General features: G+C 36.7%; 3 protein-coding genes across 3 annotated transcripts; 1 reads left to right on the forward strand and 2 right to left on the reverse strand.

The window, feature by feature from the left end:
- Positions 1 to 4,679: 4,679 nt before the first annotated feature.
- On the forward strand, positions 4,680 to 6,768 carry LOC105618180 (beclin-1-like protein). The gene is made up of 5 exons (XM_012199721.1): positions 4,680 to 4,791; positions 5,218 to 5,378; positions 5,438 to 5,850; positions 6,062 to 6,550; positions 6,648 to 6,768. The coding sequence occupies exons 1-5, from the start codon at positions 4,680 to 4,682 to the stop codon at positions 6,766 to 6,768; spliced, it is 1,296 nt and encodes a 431-aa protein (XP_012055111.1).
- A 183-nt stretch (positions 6,769 to 6,951) lies between these two features.
- On the reverse strand, positions 6,952 to 7,958 carry LOC105618181 (uridine diphosphate glucose pyrophosphatase-like). The gene is made up of 3 exons (XM_012199722.1): positions 7,516 to 7,958; positions 7,255 to 7,328; positions 6,952 to 7,106 (listed from the first exon to the last, which is right to left on the reverse strand). The coding sequence occupies exons 1-3, from the start codon at positions 7,956 to 7,958 to the stop codon at positions 6,952 to 6,954; spliced, it is 672 nt and encodes a 223-aa protein (XP_012055112.1).
- A 1,058-nt stretch (positions 7,959 to 9,016) lies between these two features.
- LOC105618392 lies at positions 9,017 to 12,817 on the reverse strand. Its single transcript, XM_012199934.1, has 2 exons — positions 12,384 to 12,817; positions 9,017 to 11,315 (listed from the first exon to the last, which is right to left on the reverse strand). Exons 1-2 carry the CDS (start codon positions 12,815 to 12,817, stop codon positions 9,017 to 9,019), a joined length of 2,733 nt encoding a protein of 910 aa, XP_012055324.1.
- Between the last annotated feature and the right edge of the window lie 4,890 nt (positions 12,818 to 17,707).

Consider the following 17,707-nt stretch of genomic DNA (forward strand, 5'->3'; position numbering starts at 1 on the left):
CGATGGAGGAAGAAGAAGAGGAGGAGAAGGAGGAGGAGAAGAAGGAGAAGGAGGAGGAAGAGGAGGAGGAGAAGGAAGAGGAGGAGGCGAGAGGAGCTCGAGCGTGAAACACGTGACAAGGATGGAGAGAACGAGCAGGCACTCAGTGCTCCGCCCCAGGTACACGGCCAACATGGCCGCTGAGGGACGGATTGGCGGAGGCCAGCCGCGACGCCAACCGATGTCGTCGTGACGCCCGCGCTTCACTCAGCTCGGCTCAAACTCAACGGATTTCGTTCGCGTCGGCCCCTACGGCACTCCTCCGATCCAAGCGGTCGCCGCCCACCCTTCTTCAACTTTCCCTCCGCAATCCGCACCGACCTCTTCACCGACGAGCTATACCCTCTCCAAAGTTGCACGTGTAACGCACGCACTCCCGCTCTTCGTTTCAACCGCTTCGATTTCCATCCACGATTTCGTGCAACACGATGGTCAGAACAATCGATGGATCTCGCTCCCGTCTGATCGATCAATGCTTAATCGATCTTTCTCTTTTGCGTCTTTTATACATACATTTTACACATACTCGTATGTACACTATCACGAATATTTTAATTTGCATAAATGGATACGTGGTAGAATAATTTACATAGAGCATAGAGAACGGAGGTCTTTGACAATCAAAAGGAAGGACTCGCTTGATTTCTTCAAAAATTCAATGTAGCAGAAAATGGTGAAAAGTTATAATGGCAGTAACAATAAATAAAAATTTAAATTTTATGAGCGAGTCCTACGAATTATAGTATTATACGTTAAAATATTCTTTGTGTTATCTTGAAGTTATAAAATATATATCAAATTACGTAATTTGAAACTAATATCAAGTATATTAATTTGACACAAATCTTATAAGAAACGGTAAATTATAAGACTAGCGCATGTATAGAGCATATATTTGTAATGTATTGCTAAGCGGAAATATAGTGTATTATTAACTACAGGATGTGGTTTGTTCGTCTCACGTATTCGTTGCTTACCAATGCAATCACGTTTGTAACTAAGTTGCAGGCCGCGAGGCGTTGCAAGAATACTCGAGTGCATGATGCATGACAAATATGCACGCTAATGCAAGGGTACCCTTGCAGATTTATCTTCGCTCGTCCGCACCGATGTGCGAAACTCGCTCCCGATAAGTAATTAAACTTCCTAATGCAATTTGCATTAGTTTCTTTAGCAAGTATACTGTAGTCAGCAGAAACAGTAATGGAATAAGCCTTACACGATGATTAATTAATACAATCGTACCAAGGAATCAATGTTATTTTTTTATTCGATATAACCTCTTAGTTGTAATATGATGTCGTTTTGTACTATTGAATTGAAAAAAACCATCGAATAAAAATACTTTAGTACTATGCCTTTTTTTCTTATTTCAAAGCTTAAAGTTAAACAAATTTTAAAATTCATAGAAAAAATCAGATTTATTAAATATTCTTTTTCTATAACGAATTTCAAGATGCATAGCTAAAAAATTGAGCTGATAGTCACACATATTTAAAATTGTTTTCCTCTTTTTATCTTAAAATTTAATTCCCGGTGAGATCGCTCTGAGAGCGATATTCCGAGTAGGATTCTGGTTTATTAAATACCTTTTTAGTTTTATATTAAATCCCAGGCAACATTTATAAGAGAAAGAGAGAACCGCGAAGAGGTAGATCGCGGGTGAGCGACGTGCTTGTGAGTCGGCGATTCGTTGCGCTTCTCCGGTGTACAGAGCGGTAGAAAGCGCACCGGTAAAAAGCTCTCGCATAATAATTCATCGGCGGTAGACAAGAAAGCGATGGAGGTCGTAGCCGTTATTAGAGAAGTAAGCTTGACGCGATTACATTTGGAAAACGCCGATTGTTATTGCGCACTGGCTAATGGGCGTCGGGTGATGAATACGCGTGAAACTCAAGTTATATCGCGCGAGCGAGAGCACGAGCGAAGAAACAGAAACGAGCTGCCACCTGTTGATTCTTGGCAGCCACTCGATATTTATGCATACGTGACGAAATATCGCTTAAAATGCTCGTCAACATTAACATAAACTTGTACATGGCAATTGGTGGCATTGGTGCTAGCTACCGGCCGTCAAATAAATATAAAGTTCCATCGTGCTCTTTGTCATTGGGAAGTAATTCTTTCGCACGTCATATAAAATTTAAAGTTAAGCAAGAGAGGATTTCTGACGTGTATTTATAACGATGCATATTTAAGATGCAACGTAATCTTTGATTGAATCATGCAAATAATAGCACAAGTAAATCTATAACTGCAACATATTTTTGTTTAGATTTCAGGAAAATTTATTTACATTAATTAGACAAAGAAAGTATATATGTTAAAATAAATTTTTTCTGCGATATTTTAAATTATCTACGATATGAGCAATTATGTTGAAAAGAATCTTTTTAATTAAGAAATAAATTATCACTTGTTTCACAAGTAATAATAAGTTTCATAAAAATATATAATTCACAAATATCTTTTTAGATAAATTTGTTTTAATATAGAATATTTTTGTATAAAAGAGCCATTCTAAAGTAATAAAATATATAAATTGAATAGTAAAAAATTAAATAAATTGAGAAATAGATTTGCTAGTGCTAAAGCTAAAATCACCGCCAGAGTGCAGCATTTAATTGGTACTCACCGAGCACCCTCTGTGTAACTCAAAAATAGCTCAATAGCCCGAAGATTTTCAGTCTCCTGAAAAAATTAATTTTAAATATATCAATAATTACTTATATAAAATATTTATTTTTTGTTAGATATAATAAATTTAGACAAACTAATCATATTAAAAATATTACATAAACTTTTACCTTTAAATGATAATATAAACGTTTCTTTTAGTGTTCAGTTAAACTATTACATATGATCATTAGTAAAATTATTATTAGATATCAATTCTCCATACAATAAAATTTTGTTATTATCAAGTAAGATTTAAAAAATAATTTTAAAAACTGTCGATAGTCGGTAACATCACAATAACATGCATCGACTTATAGATGCAAAAATTGTACAAAACAATTTTTTAATTTTTAAAGAAAAAAATATAAACTTTTTACTTTTACATATATTTAATTAATATAAAAAATATAAATTTAACACATATCTTAACAGATCCATTTTTAAATTATCAGTAATATGATTGTTATATTATACATTTTCAATACAAAAAATAATGTTTACCTATATATTTTGGGATATTTTATTTAATTGCGACATTCATCGTTAACTAACAAGAGATGCCTTTTGTGTTTTAAATCAACTAAAGTAATATTTCTCGCAATAATTTATTTAAGTTATATATAAGTTTTTATGATGTATATTAGCATCATTAATAGCTTTCTAACAAATATGCTTATTTGCAACAATAATATTAAATTGCATGCCATTGTAATATTACTACTCCAACTGCAATTTAGGATTGTATTTCAAGAAATTAATAATTAATCGGTATACAGCTTGAACTGAAAATTATATTCACAAAAAGTATCAGGCACGAAGAATCACTTTATCCAAATATGACGTTTTTTTTCATTCAGTATATATTTAGTTTCATCGATCAATTTTTACTTAATATTGCAAATTATTAACTACGGCGATTTCGCACCTTTAACAGAACAAACATATAAGTGACGATCGTGGATGCAAAGAACTGATATTTCAAAATAAATTTTCCGTATTACAAAAACACTAAAAAACGATAAGCACATACCCTGGAATGATTGTACGACAACTCATATTTTCGAATGAATTTGATGAGAAGTGACAAATATGGCGTAGGTATTGACAAATGGCCGTTCCTTCTAAACGCACAAACGCGGTATCGAAAATCGCGATACTGGCATATAACAACGATCGCGTTCAAGTGTTTTACGAACACTTGCAACATCCGACTTTGCAACATGCATTCGCGACACGAGCACGAAAACCGCTCTCGGACGCAAACGAACGCAACACGGAAAATGCGGAGCAGTTTCATCGCGGATCTATCAGCCGTTGCGCGCGCGATTAACAATTGGCAATTTCAAATCTATCAAAATGTAACTTTACATATTGGTGCACTCATCATAGATGGCGCACGTAAATTTAGAAAGCGCACTTTTCAATATACTCCCGTACATATAATTAGTGGTTTTTATTTAATATTATTCACTTCATTTCAGAATTATCGTGTTCTCCATCTATAATAATATTTAATTGATAGACTTTCCAAATATATTACAAATATCTCATTTAATGGATCAAATATATATGTAGCTATAGAAATATGACATTATTACCGACAATAGATAACAAGAATAATTATATCTATCGATAAATTTAGAAAATTAGAAAAATAGAAAATGCGTCTATTACAAAAATATATTATAAATGTTTATTTCATTTATTGATTCCCTTTCGCGTAATATAATAGTTCTCATATACTATATTAAAGTGATAAAAGTATATGATGTATGATAAAAAAAGAGGTATCGACACGATGCTGATATAACAGCGCCAACTGATGGTTGCTCGACAAGGCACCATCAGCTGACCTCAGCGTCGTAGACAGCAGCAGACGCGTATTCGTTGGTATTCGTAAATAACGACGCGCACGGACAGGTTGTACGGAGCAGCTTTCTTCGATAAGCGACGTACACGATATGGTAGACTTAAAGACAAATGTCAGTTTCGCATGCCAACGGTGTCTGCAACCGTTGAAATTAGACTCGAGTTTCGATCACCTTGGGGAGCACACCCTAGCAGAACTCTCACGTAGGTAATTTCTATTTTCTACTGGCGACTTGGATATTCATCACTGATCCAATTGCCCCACTTGATACCTTCGTGTTGATAACGCTTTTGTATATGCACTGGATGCTTATGACTAACGTGTGACGTGCTAATCTATATTTTCAAGAATACTCTGAATAATCTGACGTTTCCTAATAATTTTAAAGCAAGCACAAACTCTATTGATAAATGCAGCTAGCATTGTGCACCTATGTGTGTAAACAATGATTTTTACATAATACATCTATCTAAACTTTACATGCACTGTCACTCAATATACAAAAAGAAATTATATTAGCTGTTAATTGTATATGTTTAAATGTCTAACAACAGAATACAAGTATAATTACTTAATTTATTATAAATTATCTAGTATAGCTAATTTTGTGAATTATTAATTCATTGTAGTTCCTATACAACAACAAGTTGTCGGAGAATTGGAACCTCAAAGTGACAGTATAGAGCACTTGGTTCCACCATTCAGATTGACTGAATCAGGAAATGGTACAAATGGATTTATGTTGGTTGGTGATTCTGGTGAAACGGAAAGCTTAAGTCATCATTTAAAGGTATACAGATAATTAAAAAAATCTTAACTGTAGCTACAAATTGATATGTATTTTTCTAGGTACGAGCAACGTTATTTGATATTCTTAGCAGTAGCAGTTCAGCAGATCATCCACTTTGCGATGAATGTACAGATAGCCTTTTGCTATTAATGGATCAACAATTACGAATGACAGAAGGAGAGTGGTCAGATTATAATGAATACCTAAAGAAATTAGAAATTGAGCAACAATATCAGGGACATGAAGATGTAGAAATGGAGAATCTCACAAAAGAATTACAGGACGTAAAGGCCGAAGAAGAAAGATTGATAAGGGAATTGGAGGCATTGAGAAAAGAAGAAATAGCTACTAGGAATGCCATAGCGGAACAAGAAAGAGAAAAGGAGAGATTGCAAAGTGAGGAGGACAGATATTGGAAAGAATATTCAAAACACAGAAGAGATCTCATGTTAGCTGACGATGAATGTCGCAGGTAAAAAAAAATATCCCAAAGCATACTTAATAAATATTGTTGTTTTTCAAGTAAAACAATTGTTTATTAATATTTTTATTTTTATTATATTGGGTGTAGTAAAAAGAAATCCATTATTTTTCCATTCAATTTCATGCAAAAATAATGGATTTCTTTTTACTACACCTAATATTAAAATAAAAATTGAAAAATTGAATTTTTTGTCTCGCAGTCTGGATAATCAACTGGCATATGCAGCTTCGCAACTCGAAAGGCTGAAGAAAACGAATGTTTTTAACGCCACATTTCACATCTGGCATTCAGGTCACTTTGGAACTATAAATTCATTTCGATTAGGACGATTACCGAGCGCACCAGTGGATTGGAGCGAGATAAATGCCGCATGGGGACAAACAACTCTTTTACTAGTGGCTCTTGCACGCAAAATGAATTTAACATTTAAGCGTTTTCGTTTAGTGCCGTTTGGCAATCACAGTTATATTGAGGCTTTGGATCAAAATAAAGAACTTCCACTATATGGAAGTGGAGGATTTAAATTTTTATGGGACACAAAATTTGATGCAGCTATGGTAGCATTTCTGGATTGTTTGCAACAATTTAAAGAACAAGTAGAAAAAGGAGACAGTGAATTTTGTCTGCCATATAGAATGGATCGAGGTAAAATTGAAGATTCCGCAACAGGCAACTCTTATTCTATAAAGTATGTTTGAGTGTTAATAAATCTTCAACTTAATTTATACATGAAAAATTTATCTATAATACAAGAAATATTTAATCTTTCTTTTTTCCTTTTTTAGAATACAATTCAATTCGGAAGAACAATGGACCAAGGCCTTAAAGTTCCTACTGACAAATTTAAAATGGGGTCTTGCATGGGTTAGCTCTCAATTCACAAAGGATGAACTGAATACTAATTGAAATCAGTCTCCTTGTAATTTTGTATAACTTAAATTGTGTAACTATCTCATTGCTTGTGTATAAATGCTCTATTTGTAAATAAATGCGATTAAATAACAGCATTTTCGTTTTTACTTGCAATTAATTTGCCATTCTTTAATTTATTTTAGAGTCCCGAGCAAGATAAATTTAGCTTTATTCTAATTAACAGTACTCAGATTTATTAAGTAGAAACCAAGACACACCGTGGAGGAAGCTGGAGGGACTTGATACTTCTTTGGTGCTCATATAATCCTTCAATTCAGGAATGCTTAATTCCACTACTTCTATGACTTCACCTTCGGACTCATCACCACCACCTTTGACAATGAGAAAGATTCAAACTGGATTAAAAATTTTGTTATATATTTGAAAGAGAGTTTATATCGATTATGTTATGAAAAAATATTCTTTGAAACTACTTGAAAAAATATTGCTTTAAGAAAAGCTTTTTACAATTGAACTTACCAGGATATATCTTCATGTCATCGGTGACTTCTACATAGAAAAGAGTTTGCTTTGCATTAGCAGAAGCACTAGATCTAGAAAACATAAAATTACATTTTTTTAATACTTAAATATTCTAGACATAGTTTATTTTATTCAGAGCAAGTTGTACGTATAGAAATATCTCTCTACTCTTACTTCTAAACTTAATAAATAGCTTTATCTATTACATAATAACAAAAGTCATGTGACTAGAGCACAGTAAGTATATTTCAGACTTACAGATAGGTAAGAATTTGTTTAAATGATGAAGTGGGTACTTCGTAACCACACTCTTCCTTCAACTCTTCCCTTGCGATCTCGACGAGAGATTTATTCTTATCCACAATACCAGCGCAGAGTTCCAAAGTTATCCCCAGTGTCGCAGGATAACACTTGACATCGATCGTCTCTTGCTTCTCCGATTGAGATGCGTAATACACTGCTGGCCGGAATTGTCTAACGAATACGAGCTTCCTTCGACTTACATTGAAGACAATTATACACACGCTGTCGTGCATCGTTATCACATCCCAATTCTTAGACTGACCATTATGGACGTAGTGCAAGCGAATGCTTCTTAACCACGGCGAATCCTGTGGAACTTTTCCCACGCGGACTTCGTGCAGGTCAAGCATCTTCTTACGCGCAATCTGATTCCTCTCATCCTGTGTTGTGACATTCATCTCCTGTCAAAATACCGGGAGTACGAAGTACCGAGTAGACCTTTCCCTTAATCTTAACTCCCGTTGATAAGATAAGAAACTTTATACACGTGTAAAGAAGCTACACCGTCCACAGATGTCGCTCACAGTATCAAATCAAACGCAAGTATCTATATTCTATCCAAACGTACTTCACCGTACAAGTGGAACGAATTATATATATTTCGAGTATTTCGATAACGTGACTTATGCCTTCAATCCGGTGTGATCAATCTGACTTTATTAATGCAAACTTGTCTAATATCCTACCAACCTGTTGCTACCAATATAGAAACATTATTATTTACAAGCTCAATTAATGTTTAATCTTGGATTAATAATTAGATACTTTTTATCTTTTTTTTTAGTTATCTAATTGCAAGAATTAGAAAAGAATAAAAAGTAAATTGAATCGAGATTAAAATTAATCTACATTAATAGAAACGTGCATAACCTGCATAAAACTTGTTATCCTATTACATGTTTTTCAACTTTTGACTCGATATAAATTCCGTAAATAATATTTAATAGACTGGATTTAAATACACGATGCATTGACTGAGATAACGCTCTATATAATTGCATAGACACTATCTGAAATTATCTCGAATGCGATGTTAAACACATGCTGTTTTTTGCACAATAAGAATAATAAATCTTTCAAATGAACTAATTTATCGCGACGAGTTGGAAAAGATTAGAAGTAAATATTACTCAGTTAATAATTTCTCTTTCCATCTCTTTAAATAATATCGGTCATTTTAGCTAGAGATATTAAATTTACAAAGGATATAATTGCGTTTTCTTCACAAATTATTCTCGCAATTAGCCGACTGAACTTACGAAAAGTATGGGTTGCACGTAATCGAATTTAACGCGTCGTGTAAAATTAGGATCGGGATAACATAACCGGTCGCCAGAACGTGCACTGCACTTAAATTTTCGGTGAGATACAAACCTTCGATAAAGCTGCTTCTCTTTCATGTGATCGTGCTGGGGGTTTAATGAGCGAAGGGAGAAGAAAAGGGAAGATAGTTTCGTTATTTTTTCGCTTTCCTTTCCCTCTTGCCTTTCTTCTCCTTCGTCTTCTGCGTGTCGTCCGTCACCTTGAACGCATTGAGAATCTCCTGCTGCCTGACCTGGGTGTCCACGTGAATCACGTCAGGCTTCTTGCGGTACCTGTTGACCGCTGCCGGCGGCGAGAATTCGATTTCCATGTCTGACGCCGTGGAGCTCGATGCGACGGAGGTATCATCCTTGTTGCGCACTATCTTGAATTGCAGCGGCTTCATCGGTTCCTCTAGCTGCGATACCTCCGCGGTCGTCTCCTGCCTGATCGGATACATTGTCACGTAGTATGTGCCATCCTTACGGTGAATGTGCAGGGTCGGTGGCGGTTCCGCGTCCTCTTCACTCTCCTTCTTCACTTGCGACACATAGCTTATGCTTTTGTACACTTTGCCGCGTCGCAAGCTATCGCGCGAGGGTATTGACTTTGCCCGATAATCCTCCATAGTAGCTCCCTTTGCTTCCTTCAGCATTTCATTCACGTAACGTCCGATCGCGCCTGGCCTCCAGCCGATTCGCGGCTTGAATTTGCCTGCCGTTGCTGTCGTATTCCACAGCCAGCCCATGTTAGCCGGCACCCTAAATCGTGGATCGATGCAATTCTTATGACCGTAATTAGTCCCAGGATAAACGTCGCCAATAGAATAAACGTATCGCATCACTCGTTTGCTGACCTTGATAGGACCCCTATCACGATCACCACTCGGACCTGGCTTACCCTTCGGATATCGTCCCTTTTCGACTAATTTGCCAACAGCCTTCGCAGCAATGGTACCAGGCAATAATGTCTGTATTGGCTTTGTCTCTGATACCTCATTGTCGCACATTGTTTGATTATTATACTTTTTCTTCCGGCGAGATTTGCATTTCGGTTCACCGCAAGGACCAACGTCGATCGCGTTTAGTGGCGCGGAGGTTGTAACATCCAACTCCTTCTGCTTTTCCAATTTCTCTTCCTTTTTGTCCTCTTTCTTTTTTGATAGCTTGCCGGCGACTAGGAGTGACGTCGTTTCCGGTAACGACGGTATCGCCTCGCGTACAACACCAGAGCGTCCTGGAACTGCTGTCATTATGGAAGATGCAACGTAAGGTGCGGAGAGAGTACTAGCGATGGGTTTACCAATTTGTGTATTGCAAGGTGCGGGACACTGAACTGTTGGTACTGGCGATGCTGAAATGGGATATCCTCGTTTTTTCTCGCTTGGTATTTCTTGAACGGTGTAATCCCACTGTATGTCTCGGCCGAAATAAGGACTTTCAGATGGATCCATCAAGCCAAGACCCTTCATACCTGGCACCTTACCGAGAGAATCCACGAATTCTTGGACCTCTTTGAAGGCGCGAATCATACAATCTGCACCCACACACGGTTTTTTCGAGCATCTAGGCGCATTTGTTTTCCAAGGCAACGAAACATTCCCTGGACAAGTGCAGTCTGGCCCTTTAATTCCATCTGCTGTTCTTGATTGAGAACTGAATGGTAAATTAACGCCCGTTCTCTTGCTCTCTTCATACATAACAGTCGGTGCTTCGGAAAGCGCACGGGCTGATGCGTCATAATCACTTCCACCCATTATACGATTTTTTAAATTAATATCATTATCATGCCACGTGTATCCTTCGTCCCATGAAGCTTTGTTATTTAAATAATTATCTTCTGTATCTTCACCACCTCTTAGCCTCGGAGAATCATGACAGGTCACGTTTTGCTCCATATCTGATTTTAAATAAAAATTATCGGAAGCAAGCGTAGCGAGCGATGGAAACTTTTTAAGAGAATCGGGATTTCTTAAAGACATACAACAAGAACGGACACATCCGAAACGACACATTGGATGTGTCGATCGATCTGTCGGTAGACACGAACAAGTCGGCTCGTTATGATAGATCTCGTAAATTAAACCATGGTACTTGTGATTGTTTAATTTCTCGGTGCTCGTTAATTTTTCGAATCCTGGCTGATTCATTGATATGTGAAATGACGATTCTGGTCTCGTCAATACAGATTCTGTCTCTGTACGATCATCCTGGTTGTATAATTTTGAATATGTAGGATCGAGAATTTTGTACAATAATGATGTATTGTTGTCACATTTTTTCATGTATCTCTCGTTGTTTTCACTTTTATCGGATAGTTTCGTGCAAGAAAGCTTCCAACCGAGAGGAAATCCTCGAAGTATGAATGACTTTTCGCGAAGCATAAGATGATTTATAATGGAGCTTCCAAAACACGACAGCCTCGTGCCCATGGATATAGAACCGCACGGATTCCCATGTTCATCGGTCAAAGTATAAATTTTTGTCAACACGTATGATTTTGATAGTCCATCTATCTTGTTCTTGGCCGCAGTTATGTGATCGCAAAAACTTTTTGGCAAAAATGCCGTTGCTGCGCAAAAGAGAACGAATCTAGCATCATCTCGCGAATTATGATCTTCCTCGAGAGAAATCCTATACACTTCGATGCTTAGAGGAGTCGATTTTACAGATTGTATTAAATTGCTCGGTGTCCGAACGAGCAGACATGTTTTGCCTTCGCAACTGATGTACTCATTAAAAAATCCATTTTCCTTACTCCTGGTTCTTCCGTCATTAATCTTAATTGATTTTTGAGCGATGATGTCAATAGGTTTAAGATCGACGAAACTTATACGTATCATCAAATCACACCCTTCATTACTAACAGTCTTTTCGGAACATAGATTTAGGTGACCAATAAGAATTTCAAGCATGTACAATTGTTCTCCTTCTAATATTGACATATTTTTCTTCAAGGCCATTTCGGATGGATCAAACGCAGAAATGAAGATACATGCAAGTTGTCAGCCACACGACAAATTTAGAAAGTGACTTCGGATTAATGTTAACAGACACGATGTGTCTGTACGGATTGTGCCATTAATTTTGAGAGCATTTCGGGTCTAAAATCGAACAATCTCTTCGCGCGCGCATCAACAGGTCAATTGACATTTCTAGTTGTCAAATAGTTGCCATAACGACGAAATCGAAAATAATTATTTGATGAATGTAAGAAGTCGCACTTCAGAGTTCTTGGAAAACATTTACAGAAATTACTTCTTCTTTTTTTTATCTTTCTTTGGTTTCTTTGCTTTCGGTTTTTTAGCTTTCGGTTTTTTAACTTCCGGAGTAATCTCCTGCAATATCACATCCTTTGTCTTATCAAGAAACTCGGGCGGTATAAATCGCGTCACGCGGATCTCCCGTTCTTTGTCCTGCTCGCCGGAAACGGAAGATTTAGGCCGCAACTCGTAGAGTGTCTTGAAGATACGTCCGAGGCATACGACGATGAATTCCAAATGCAGGGTGCCAGACGGCTCTTTGCCTGGATCTACGAGATTGATGCCTTTCTTCATTATAAACGGTTTTGGTTGATTTTGTGAATCATTATCGAGCATGGAGATCTGATCACACAAGCAGCCTGGCAGAGTCAATTCGGCCTCCGCCGTGGGATAAGTCTCGTTTGCGCGAAACACACCGAGCTTAAATCTCGACGAGCGTAATTCTTGGACCAAATCTCGCGGTCGCTTGACAAATAGGCAGCATTTACCAACCATAAAACGCATTTCTTGATTACGCTTTGATGCGTCCCAGTCGTCTCGCGTGAACTCAAACACGGGAAAGTCTAAAAGTTTGATCTTGATCACGATAGGGTATTCGCCGATGACTTTGATTTTATCGGGCGTTAGTATCAATTTATCGATCAATATCTCGAGTAGGTAGATCTGCTCGTTGTGACCGCCGAAACAGGACATGATGTACTCGCGGCTTTTCTTGTGGAGAATTGAATCGTATCTGTATGATTAAGATAAATTTCGAATTGTTGAGATTTTCGTCGAAATAGTTGAAATAATTTTGTAGCGAAAGTTTTGAATGTCCGGACAATATTATATACAACAGTAAAATTTTTTGCCGAAAATATTTGGAGGTTTAAAAATATATATATAATGGATGGTTGACAGATGGAAAATAACAGTAGAATCGCGGTTTATTTCAACGTGATCAGTATAATAATTCGAATCACATACAAATTTATTCGTGTTGCTTCGACACCAACGCAGAGAGAGTCTCATTCGCTGATCGTTTCTCTGAATTTTAAGTATGGAACAAATTGAAATTTTATTGAAAGAAACATGAGAGATAATAATCAAAGAAGATTAATTTAATCGATGTCGCGTACAAAATGTTTTCTCAATGCGAAGATTGGATTTTAAATACCACCTTGATCAGCTTAATTCTTCCGCGTGCACGCATATACCGTCATCGATGTGCGAATGAGGAAAAAACCTATCAATTTACAGTCACGTACATCCCATCCACTATCCGCGCGACTCTTCGGCGTTTCTAATTCCACTGGCAGTTATTACCTAGCTCCTAAGGTGGTATATACTTAAAGTCGACGGCGCGAAAGATGCTGCTAGAACCGTTACGAAAACCTGCGAGAAAGACACCCTCGCAAATTCATGCTTTCCATATTCCTCATTAGGAAGAATAATTTCACAAACGCCTACGTGTGCTTAGAGAATGCGCGATTCACGTACTGCTAGTTCTTTGAATCCGCAACGATTACATCTCATTGATTTGAAAATTAAAAAAAAACAGAATAAGAAAGATGCGTTTGTCGTAATTAAGTTTTTATAAAATTTCCGTTAAAAAAATGTTTGTTATTAACTCACTACACAATCAGCTTGCATTGTAACGCCATCAGAAGCGAGGAAAATATATGAAGAAAATTATTATAAACTGTATTAAAATGTGAGTATTTTTTAATAAAATAACATTTGAAATCAATGGAATAAATTTAAAAATATATTGAAAACTAATTAACATTTGATAAATAGTATATTTGAAATTATTAATTATGTCTAACTATATATAGGAAACGAAACAAGAGCTACAGTCGTCGAATTGAGATAAATATAATTTTGTTTCTTCTATTCTAAAATAAAAGAAGAATTTTCAATTTAAATGTACTTTATCAAATGCAAATATTTTATTGAAGAATGTTTTTATTTCAATATATTTTATAAGAACTTTTATATACTTTGTCGCTTCTAACATCATTAGTCATGAAGATCCGTCATGAGTAGTATCATTAGAAACTTTAAATCCACAATATAAATATAAAAAGATAATATCTATTTTATCTTATGAATAATAATAATAAAAACATATGCGATAATTTCATTCGGTTTCTTAATTATCTTTATTTGTTATCTCAATGAAACACGGTTATCTTAAGCCATTTCCTTCATTTGAGAATCAATCGCAGGAGCGAGTAATCCTGCCAACGAGATTTCTCGACCGTTTGGGATGGGGGGGATCATTCCGTAGATTTCGGCGGCAAGAGAGCAGCATCCCTAAGCACCGAGAGCCAAAGTATGCACTAATTGGTACGGGCGCACGCACACACACACACGCACATGGTTCAAAGCGAGATAGGCGGACGACAGAGCGAATGGACCACAGGATGAACTACGGAACAGGACGAGAGATATATTCTGAACACCCATGGCATGGACGGTCGTTGAGAGCGCAGTGGAATCGAGGCCCATCGGGCTTCGGACCAAAGTGAAATTCCGAGCCCGAACGACAAGGCGGCTCGTTAAAATGTTTCTGGGAGTTTTGAGCGCGGGACGCTTCTGGATAATTGGTGATTAGCGATTAAAACAAACGGATGTATCTCCGTTGGCCAGATTTGCTCTCCCATCTCATTGCACTGCCTTTTCCTTTTTCCTCGCGGGTTGCCGACCGCTCTGGACGAGTTCATAATATCCACATATTAGAAAAGCCATCGACGCGTCTGTTTCGTCTTATGTCCTCAGGGTGACGATCCTCACTTTCTGCAATCGCCTTTTCTCCTCGTCTTTTATTTGAACGTCAGTATTACTTTCCTTATGGACTCGTTCATATAGTTGTTTCTTTAGGTGCGCACCTGAGAATCTGAGTTGTCTGAGAATTGTCCTTGATAATAATCGTAGTGGTATTCGAATGATTGGAAATAATGATCGAATAGATGAACGTTAATTTATCATAAGTTCTGATACCGGAAGGATTCGCATCGCTAAGTAATTTTAAAGATTAACTGCTGTTTCGGTTCGCACATTGTCTTTAATTTAAGCTTTTATTCTCAGCAACAAATTATGCTGTTTCCTGCTATGGCAAATGTCAATTAGCATATACACTAATGTTACTCCAAATAAGACGCTGTACAAACAACAAATTTTCAAAGAATTTAACAACGCTCAGTAATCATGGACATTTAGGACTGATTTCATAGCACTCCGCTGCGCTATCATAATTTCTAGCGTTATTTACGCTAGAACTCGCAAGTGCAAGCTCGAACAATGGCAACAATACTGAAAGAATAGTCCGTAATCAAATTAAGTGTCGCGCGTCCGCTTAAGGATTAATCACTGTAATCAGCGATCTTTCCACGATAGCGCGTCGCAGCGAGATAGTCCCCTATTTCCGGTTCCATCGATGACCGTTATTCCAGGACCTGCGTATATTCAAGGAGAATGCATGCCTAAGAGAGAGAAATGAAATGTATTTTGCGACAGGATGAAACCGTCATGTAGATCTTTTCCTCTCGCATTTATACGACCCAAATATTGTACACTGCGACGTTAAATCGACTATTTTCTCTCTCGTTGCTAAGTGATCGCACCGCTTAATTATAAACATCGTGGAGAAATCTTCGTCGCACGAAGACGATCCCACGATGTTCTACGCTAGTTATTCGACTTCTCGTGCATAGGTAGCACTTCTCTTCGTTTCTACGTACTTGTTACAATACACGGAGAGTAGAGTGCTCTGTGCCGGAGTCTCAAAGTTCATCGGCAATTTGAATAATTTTCTCCCGAGAACGATTTCTCGTTTCATCTAACACTATATCGCTTTTTATCGGCATATACGGCAGTCTTGCTTGTTGTGTCTGAACGCGACTCAATCTGTTGAACGATATTTGCATACTGTACATATAGTAAGAGCAAAAAGTATTCGTACAAGGAAATTTTTTATAAAAATTTTATTTATAAAAAATAAATATTAATTAACAATTTTATACATATTCTGTTCTAACATAAATAAACGAGTTTCGTTCCTGATTCTAGAAGCTAAATTTCTTAACTGTATGAATACGTTTTTAGTCCAAACAATAGAATTTTTAATTTTCGCTTATTTTTCAGATGATATTTTCTATAATTAATACACATCTTTTTGATACATATAATTTTAAAAAACATATAGTCTATTTTATTTCTTATGAATAAATTGTTAATTATCTAACAAGAAATGCACGTCAATTAAACGTCGAATTGACATCAAATTGGTGTTGAAATCATCATATCGATATCGATTCGATCAATTGAATAACTTATTTTTCACTGAATAATTTACTTTTTAAAACCAAGATTTTTTAAAAATATTTTCTCTGTATGAGTACTTTTTGCACTCACTGTAAGTCAAAGCCAGTTTTTTTTTCTTAGACATGGAATTAAAATGACTGCTGCATTTTCGAGATACAGGAGAATATTGTGATTAATTAATTCTTACAACTACAACCACTTACAACTATGATGTTTACACAATTATAGAACTGGACTTTATTTCTTATAGCAAGCTTACTCTGCATATTATATACGACGCATTCTATGTTATGAATCGAACAGAATGAGTCGTTGTATTGGATGATGATATTAATGATTTAATATTCACAAAACGAAAAATGAAACACGCAACAGCATACACGGCAATTATTTGATGCGCGTTCGTTATAGAGTGCGTGTATAAATAAATAGCGACATCACTGTTACGCGGAACTCGGTGACGCAGCGCTCCGTAGTTAACGTTCGCGCGACCTTGTTATCATTCGCGCGGCGAAGTTCGAGTACGCAGGACGCAATGGCAACAGGTCGGGTCGCTTGTATCATTATCCCTCGAGCTGCGAGAGGTACTTATACCGAGAAAAATTGGAGATGATTCTTCAATCTCTACGATTGATACATATATGATTCGCAAATTTAATTCGCATTTAAACGACGACCCTTCATCAAGGTAAATTTTTCGCATGATTTATTCATTTGAAATAGGAAAATAAGATTACGAATTGTTTTTGTATTATTTATCTTTTTAATGTGCTCTTTGCATTCGAGTACCTTTTACATCGCACTTTAAGTGTTTTTTTAATTCGTAATAATTAAATTCACGTAATCATTAAATTAATATAGTGAAAATTAATATTTTCGATTAATTCGTTGAGTTCATTCTTATAACAAAGAATAGCAATCGACTCTGAATGTGAGCACACTATTTGTTAAATTTAAAATGTTAGAAATGTGAGAAAATATGGTTAAAGTCAGACAAGGATAACCGTCGCGTCACTTCGCGGGGACGCGGACGGTGTGAAGTTATGTGCGTATCGTCGCGCGTGATCCCGCGCTTTTCTCTACATCGTGCCTTGCCACTCCATCGGTTGCCGTCCATTAGTTGCATCTAGTTTTCTCTAATTCACGAAATGTCAGGATCAAGCGGAAACGTTGCTTCGATTCTTTCGTAATGATCCACGTTATTACGAAGTAGTTAATTTTCGGGAGTACAAAGTGTCACGCTATTGTCATGATTCGTAGGTCTTCAATGCACGA

Source organism: Atta cephalotes, assembly GCF_000143395.1.
Source record: "Atta cephalotes unplaced genomic scaffold scaffold00016, whole genome shotgun sequence".
In the NCBI taxonomy this organism is placed as follows: Eukaryota; Metazoa; Arthropoda; class Insecta; order Hymenoptera; family Formicidae; genus Atta; species Atta cephalotes.

What these genes read in the sequence shown, in the direction of transcription:
- LOC105618180 (XM_012199721.1), top strand. Translation starts at nt 4,680, where the DNA reads ATGGTAGACTTAAAGACAAATGTCAGTTTCGCATGCCAACGGTGTCTG. An exon ending in CACCCTAGCAGAACTCTCAC is followed by an intron (nt 4,792 to 5,217) that starts GTAGGTAATTTC and finishes AATTCATTGTAG; the next exon opens with TTCCTATACAACAACAAGTT. An exon ending in GCTTAAGTCATCATTTAAAG is followed by an intron (nt 5,379 to 5,437) that starts GTATACAGATAA and finishes GTATTTTTCTAG; the next exon opens with GTACGAGCAACGTTATTTGA.
- LOC105618181 (XM_012199722.1), bottom strand. Translation starts at nt 7,958, where the DNA reads ATGAATGTCACAACACAGGATGAGAGGAATCAGATTGCGCGTAAGAAG. An exon ending in AAACAAATTCTTACCTATCT is followed by an intron (nt 7,329 to 7,515) that starts GTAAGTCTGAAA and finishes TATGTTTTCTAG; the next exon opens with ATCTAGTGCTTCTGCTAATG. An exon ending in TGACATGAAGATATATCCTG is followed by an intron (nt 7,107 to 7,254) that starts GTAAGTTCAATT and finishes TCATTGTCAAAG; the next exon opens with GTGGTGGTGATGAGTCCGAA.
- LOC105618392 (XM_012199934.1), bottom strand. Translation starts at nt 12,817, where the DNA reads ATGTCCTGTTTCGGCGGTCACAACGAGCAGATCTACCTACTCGAGATA. An exon ending in AATCTCGTAGATCCAGGCAA is followed by an intron (nt 11,316 to 12,383) that starts AGAGCCGTCTGG and finishes CGATGAACATGG; the next exon opens with GAATCCGTGCGGTTCTATAT.